The sequence below is a fragment of the Thunnus maccoyii genome, chromosome 13 (assembly GCF_910596095.1).
Source record: "Thunnus maccoyii chromosome 13, fThuMac1.1, whole genome shotgun sequence".
Classification (NCBI taxonomy): Eukaryota; Metazoa; Chordata; class Actinopteri; order Scombriformes; family Scombridae; genus Thunnus; species Thunnus maccoyii.
The window spans coordinates 1765666-1773171 of record NC_056545.1 but is presented as its reverse complement, the minus strand read 5'-3'; the positions used below and the strand labels follow the sequence as shown (position 1 = coordinate 1773171).

Below are 7506 nucleotides of genomic sequence, written 5' to 3'. Positions count from 1 at the left end.
AGAAATCGAGGAGCTCAATGATTTCAAGTTTTAAGGAATAATCTTAGATTCGTAACTCAAATTTGATAAACATGTAAAGAAGATTTCAAAAACAGTAAAGTCGAACCTTAATTGTTTCAAACTAATCAGGCACTACATACCAACTCAGGCAGCTCAGTTATTTAAGATTTTCTCTCATTTTTTGTATTGTATGACAGTATGGACTCAAGCATCACCGTCCACAATCAGACACCTCACATCCTCATTCAATCAGGCACTAAAAATAATGGACAAAAAGTCTGTTCGGTGGCATCACTGTCACATACTGAAAAGACACAATCTACTTAGTTTTGAGAGCTTTTCTCATTTTTGTTTACTTAAATTAGTTTTCACATGTATCAGTAGTTTAGCCCCCGAGCCTCTTTCTAGATATATCCAAAGACAAGACAGTACCAGAGTAACGAGGAGCACGGTGAATGGCAACTGTAAAATACCATATCGTAGATCTAAATTTGGACAATCAGCCTTCTCCATACAGGCCTGTCAACTCTGGAACTCATTACCAACTGAAAATCAAATTAATTTCAGATATAAAATCTTTTAAAACAAAGATTAAGTGCTGGCTAAAAGCAAACCAGAGCTGTACCCATTTTTAGGTAATTGTATTGTTTTTTTGTTTTTTTTCCTCAAACTGTACATCACAATCAATGTAATTCAGTATGTGTATTTTTATTGTACTCCCGTACCTGTAGTGCACTGTGGTTTTTATGATGATGAAAGCTGTATATTTTAATTACACTGTATATGTAAAACCCAACTAGGGACAAAAGTTGAAAATTAGCAATAGCTATAAACTCTGTGCAGTACATCAGTTTCATGCTCTGTATCGGAACTATGTTAAATTGCATCGTCCCTATCAAATCAAATAAAAGAAAGACACTGGGTCTGTCATTCAGTTAAAGTTAATGAAGTTCGCTGACACAATGCAGGTAAATATTCATAAGAAGTATTGTGCTGCATTTTAATCACAGACAATGTGTGTTTATGTTAAAACCAACATCCCAACAATTATAAATATAAAATTAACACTGAGAAGCCTGTAGGTAATTATGTGTAGATTATAAACAAGCAAGTTCTGTACTTTGGAACAATATTTATACTTTACTTGAGTTTTTCATTTTATGCAACTTTATACTTTTACTTCACTACATCTTAAAGGGAAATATTAGTTTTTACTCCACTACATTTATCTAAAAACTATAGCATTTTTTTCTGATTAGATAGATAGATAGATAGATAGATAGATAGATAGATACTTAAATAAAAGATCTGAATACTTCTTCCATTTCTGACTGAGGCTGAACCGTTAACTCGTATCTGACAGTACAGTACAAGTACTACCACAAATACTACAGTTATTACTGTAGTAACTGTTATTACTACAGTTATTACTGTGTTTGAAAGTGAAAGTATCTGCTTGGTTCAGGTATGACTGGGCTAAAACATTGTTCACTTGAAAAGGGGGAGTTGTGTGTTTGAAACAGGATATTATGAGGATTAACAGTCAAAGTTAGAAAAGTAAAACACTGACAGTGAACTATCTGTCTTCATATAAGTATTTTATCATTTATTGTAGATAAATAGGGCAGCAAGCAATTTGTAAAATATTATTCAAATTGGTATCTGCCACGCAGCCACACTAAAAACATATTCAAATTTCTTCCCGCCACTGAGAGCAACTCTGTCAATAACCGATAAACCTCAAAGAAGGAAAAAGTCCGGTTGTGGTTGAAGAAAAAGACAAAGTGAGTATTAATATCTCTTACAACACATTGCTTATTCCTTTTGATAATGGAAACACTGTGAGGTGAGATCTTTAATTACATTAATTACAAACAAACACTAAACCAGCTAGGTTGGAACAAAGGAAAGGTGAAGAGCCTGGGGGGGTACTTTATCAAACCACCTGTTCAACAAGCATAAACGTGTAGAAAAGCAATATTTTCAACTGCTTTGCCCGCAGTCTCCCATCCATAAGTAAGTTTTACACAACCACAGAGCACCACAACGAAAGCTGTCTGTATGTAGCCTAACTGTTTATCTGAGTTTGCCACGTATCTTAACATTTGGCCAATTCTTGTAAACTTAATACTGGCTGAGACAAACCAGTACCTCCTCTCTACCAGCGGTACCTGCAGACAGTGAGTCATATCAGCAGTGGAGGGCGGAGGACAGGATGAAGGACTGTCTGCAGGGAGTAGCTGCACACACATGCTGTACAGTACCAGAAACAGGTTGTGATAACGAAAAGGAAAAACTATGAAATTAGGAGATTAACGGCAGTAATTACCAGTCGGGAGCACAGCGGGAGAAAGGGTTAAAAATAGAGAAACTCCCATGAAAATTGGGAGTGTTGGCAGGTATGTTGGTTGTGTTCTTGTTTTAACACGAGTGAAATGATTATAGCTGTGATCTGTTGTACTGGATTAATGTGTCCTGTGCAGTAATTTAGGGTACACATGGTTCATTGTTTGTGTGGAGTTATCTGTAGATGACTGTCAGCCGTGTGTTTATCAGTATGTTTTACTATATTTAATTATGCCTGATAATATTCTGCTGTGAAATCAAGTGTTGGTTTGTTTTGACAAAATCCCTAAAAGTGTGAAGACCGGCGAGTCCAGAGAGGAAATGCCCCAATTAATCATTCTGTCTGTCTTATTTTTCTCATTTTTCTGTCTCTTGTCTCTGTTTGTCAGAGATGTCAAACATTTTAGAGAAAAAATGGAAAACAGCCCTGACCTCCATCCTGGAGGAGCTGGATAAGTCAGAATACAACAAGATGCTGTTTTGTTATTGTTTTGACAAAATCCCTAAAAGTGTGAAGACTGGCACGTCCAGAGAGGAGATGCCCCAAATAATCATCCAGCACTTAGGAGTAGATGAGTCCATCTTTGCAATCAATGAAGCAATGGATCTGATACCGAGGAAGGACTCTGCAGTCCAGGACCTGCTGCGCCCCTTTGTGGACAAACTGAGCAACAAACATGAAGAAGAGAACAGAGGTGAGTTCACACACTTATTAGTTGTTTATGTGAGGCCTCCGCAGACGCCTGCTATGAGCGTGCACAGAGGCTTTTATGGTCAGTGCATTGTCTGTGAAACAGGAGGCAGCAGCACAGACCAGGGTTTCTGCAGGTTCACCAAGTTACGTTTAAGATTTTAAGACCTTTTTAATATCATATAAAATGACATTTAATACCTGTATCACTATCAAACCATCTAAAGAAAGTATGGTGGAAAACCAGAACTACTTATTATATCAAAAATGCCAAAAAACCTGTTTTCAGCTTCTCAAATGTGATGATTTAATGCTTTTCTCTGTCATACATGACAGTAAACTGAATATATTTGGGTTTTGGACAGTTCAGATATAACAAGACATCTGAAGACATCACCTTTGATCCTGGGAAATTGTCATTTTTCACCATGTTCTGATATTTTATAGACAAAAAGATTCAGTATATTCTAATCATTAGTTGCAGTCCTACATAAACAGCACATCTCTCCACAGACAAAAAGTGCCACTGGAATAGGTCTGGCCTGTACTCTAAAATGCTAAATGAGAAAATATGTTTGTTTGATTGTTCCGATAGACTCCATGAAGGAAAACAGGGAGGAAACAACCAAAAACCAGAGGGTGACGATGACAACGTTGGCTGAAACCAAAGGTAGGCTTCTCAAAAGATACATGTAAACATCTCTGCAAACGTACGTGGAGAAGAGTGTTTTGGGTAACGGTAGATAGCAGATGAGCTGACATGTACACCCTCCAAATCTCAACAATTGTGTTTGTGGCCCTGCACATCGATCAAGTTGATGGGTTGATTCATTTCTCGTCAGTAGGCCGATCAGAAAACAAACATATTACATACAAGTATGAAAGAAACTGACATGGGAACGTCTCATTACATTACTGCCCTACATCACATGATGACGATTGTGGAGTCCATCCTGTCATCATGTGTTGCCATGGTAAACAGTTTTAATCATCATTAACAGTGGCAGACCCACCAAAAGTAGACGAATACATTATCTGGAACACCAAGGTTCAGTCGGTCACAGAGAATAGAGAAATAGCACAATAAATTCAGACACATTACGAATAATATGAGAGGAAAAACAAGACAGAAAAGTTAGATATATAAATATAAACACATTTTCTCATTCAAGAGAACAGGAAGGTGTGTCCAGACATTTGACTGGTGCTATACATTAGAAAAAAATTACATCTTTGGCAAAATTACCAGAACGACCCAAATGCAAGCTGATTGTGCATTTTAGGACAAACAGTTTTCAGATGAAGACTGTATGAAGAGCAGTCTGAAATACCATAAATCATACTCAACATCTTTCAAATAAACCAAATACACTAATTAAAAAATACTTATATATATATAACTCCAGTTTTCAGATCACAACACTGATTACCAGTTTCTCGAAGAACTGACTTCAAAATACTACTACTTGTTCATAATTTACTGAATGGTTTAGGTCCAAGATACATATCAGATCTCTTGACTTCTGCTGGTTAATGAAATGAGACCAAAACAAACAAGAGCTCTGCTGCACAGAGGAAGGCATCAGTGTCAAACTGACTGACTGTGGGGTTACCCTAACCCTGACCCTGTTTGTTTCTTCTTTTAAAGATCAATTGAAGAGCAGCCAACCTGACAAGGTAAGAGTAAAATAAAAAATACAGTCACTTTGATATATCGATGCCCTGTTGTCTTTGTTGTAAATGTAGTAAATGAGTGAGTTATGCTCACAGCAATTGTATCGTTGAGTTTCTAGGCTGTGTTCAGACAGAAAGCAGCCCTAAGTTACAAAACGCAGCCCCTTCATTCATTTCAGTGAGATCAGATAATGCAGGACTCCAGCAAAAAGATGCCTTTATTCTTTTCTTGTGTTTCGCCACAATATTGACGTAAGCATATGTTAATTTTCCAGGAGAGAAAGATTCCAACATGGGTGAGTGCATTTCTTTGAGACTTTGTACTGATTTATTCAGACATTCATCTTTGCATTTATGTTGTCTGAGGGAGATTTCTTTGTCTCCTTTTGTGTCCAGAGAAAAACCATCAAAGATGTACTGACCAGCGGTGACCTGGGTAACAAAGTCATAACTGGGAAAGTTGTACAGAAATCTGCTCTGCACACATACCGAACCAAACAAAAGGAGAAAAAGTTTTTCTTTTATCTGGGAGTCAGTGATGAGACATCCTGCATTAAAGTGATGGTGTACGGAGAAGATCGCCATCAAGATATCCAGGAGGGGAGCTGCTACTTGTTCAAAAATGTAATCATGGAAGAAAATGTCATGAAAGTTACCAAACAGAGCAAAGTGACAAGAACGAGTCCCATTGACGTCCCTGAGGAGCTGGAGGTGGAAGCTGAGAGGCTCATTGATCACCAGAAGCCAGTTTGCAGTATAACAAAGGCCAAAGAGTATGCAGACAAGACAGCAGTGAGTGTTGAAGGAACTGTGACAGAGGTGAGATTCCATAAGACATTCAGCAATACTAATGGTGAAAAGTGCTGAGAGTTGGCCTATCTGGAACTTGTTGGATTGTTTCCATTGTTGTTGTTTTTTACAGATTGGTCCCGTCGAACTCGTCAACATGAAGAACCAACAGAGGAAGAAAGAGAAGCAAGATTTCCATCTTAATGATGGCAAAGATTCCATCAGGATCACCTTGTGGGGCAAAGACACCAAACAACTCAGGGAAATATCAGATGGAGACTTTGTCAGAGTGACCAACGTGAGGACCAATCACTACTATGAAACCGTCTCGCTGAACTCAACCGATTTCACCAGAATTTACAAGGTAGCTGCTGCCAACATGCTGCACACTGTTTGACTGATGCTAATGTCATTTTGGGATATTTTAGTTTTTCTCTTAAGACACAAATGAGTTGTTTGTTGCTCAGTTTGTTGGTTGAATGAGGAGCTTCTTGATATCATAATCAGTGACAAAAAATCACTAGTAGTTTTTGATAGAACACTCTTCCGTCAAGGTAGCTGCTGCCAATTTAATGTGAATTCTTAATTCCTTCAGCCTATTGGACCAGAACAGATGTGTTCTTCACAAATAGGTGGCCATCTAATAGAAATGGTGTGTTGATGCCATTTCCTTCTAACTATAAAACTTTTAATCCACCATAAATTAAGCAGTCTGGTGTAGTTATGAGTGATCTAGGTTGAGTTTTATAGTCATTTTATTGCATCAATCTTTGTGTTTGTACATTTTTTGTATGTATTTTCTAGTTTGGTTCTGTGTTTTGTGTGTTTTGTGTAATTGAAAGTAGGGCTCGGTGATATGTATAAAATCTAATATCATGATATTTTTTGACAAAATACTTCTATCGATATTGCAACAATATTGACGGGATGACTGTTGGTGCGTTCACAAAATATTTACACAATGAGATTTTTTATGAATAATCATCAGTAATGTGGATATATAATAAAACCAACAAATAATGTCAGCTGAGCAGAATTGGGCCAATAACCCCTCCAGATTAAAACTGAAAAAAGAGCCATCAGACTCTACAATCACTTAAAAACAAGCGACCCTCAAACATTCCACCAGAGATGAACCAGGAAAAGAGACTCAGTTCCCTAATCTCCAGCAGCCCTACAGTCAACGTGCCCAACCAAATTATAACAAGACAAAAAGAAAAATACATCTCTTATCGGAAAGACACCACAAAAACTCAAAGTAAAATGGAGTGTTACTTGGCCCTAAACTGACAGTACACAGTGGCAGAATATCTGACCAGTGTGACCAGTGTGATGAGACAGACGCTGACTCAGTGGACGCAGTCAGGACAGACTGTGTACACAGAGAACAGTGCAGACACAGTTACAGGTTTTTGCTACACTACAACAAATATGCAGAAATTAGAACATTATTCTTCACCAAAATTCAACACAAATATCAAGAATTTGCAACATAATCAGAAAGGAACCAATTTAAATATCTATTAGGTGAAAAACAAAATTGCTGCATTTTGGCAGCTTAATATCTGACCTCTTGCCACAACCTGAGGGACACCGAGTGAAACGCCACTAGATTACATACTGGTTGTTCTTTGTGTTCATATTGACTGTTGTTTGTTTGCTTGCTTGTTGATTGATGGTCATATTTGAGTTACAATGCCCTATTTATTCGGGTTTGTGATTGTACATATAGGCATACATTTGTAATTATTATTATTGTTGTAACTGTTGTCTTTATTAATTATGTATAACTAATGTGGTTATTACTATTATTATTGTTAATATTTGTTTACTTTGCCCATATAAGAACCTTTTCATGCCAATAAAGGTCATTAAATTGAAGACTGAATTGAAATTGATGAAGCATCTGTTAGCTACACTGACTAAGTGAATCTCAATTGTTCAAAGTGCTCAGATTCTCTGATACTGGTGCAGATTATGTCTGAATACAGAGTTTAGCGATTTAA

The 7506-nt window shown here is 37.2% G+C and overlaps 1 protein-coding gene across 1 annotated transcript; it reads left to right on the top strand.

Annotated features, from left to right (window-relative positions):
* The first annotated feature begins 2737 nt into the window (after positions 1–2737).
* On the top strand, positions 2738–7500 carry LOC121910485. Its single transcript, XM_042431717.1, has 6 exons — positions 2738–3041; positions 3633–3707; positions 4686–4714; positions 4987–5007; positions 5108–5530; positions 5634–7500. The coding sequence occupies exons 1-6, from the start codon at positions 2738–2740 to the stop codon at positions 5895–5897; spliced, it is 1116 nt and encodes a 371-aa protein (XP_042287651.1). The 3' UTR covers positions 5898–7500.
* The last annotated feature ends 6 nt before the right edge of the window (positions 7501–7506 follow it).

Coding starts and splice junctions, on each gene's coding strand:
- LOC121910485 (XM_042431717.1), top strand. CDS start 2,738: ATGTCAAACATTTTAGAGAAAAAATGGAAAACAGCCCTGACCTCCATC. Junction 3,042..3,632: donor ACATGAAGAAGAGAACAGAG/GTGAGTTCACAC, acceptor TTGTTCCGATAG/ACTCCATGAAGGAAAACAGG. Junction 4,715..4,986: donor AGAGCAGCCAACCTGACAAG/GTAAGAGTAAAA, acceptor TTAATTTTCCAG/GAGAGAAAGATTCCAACATG.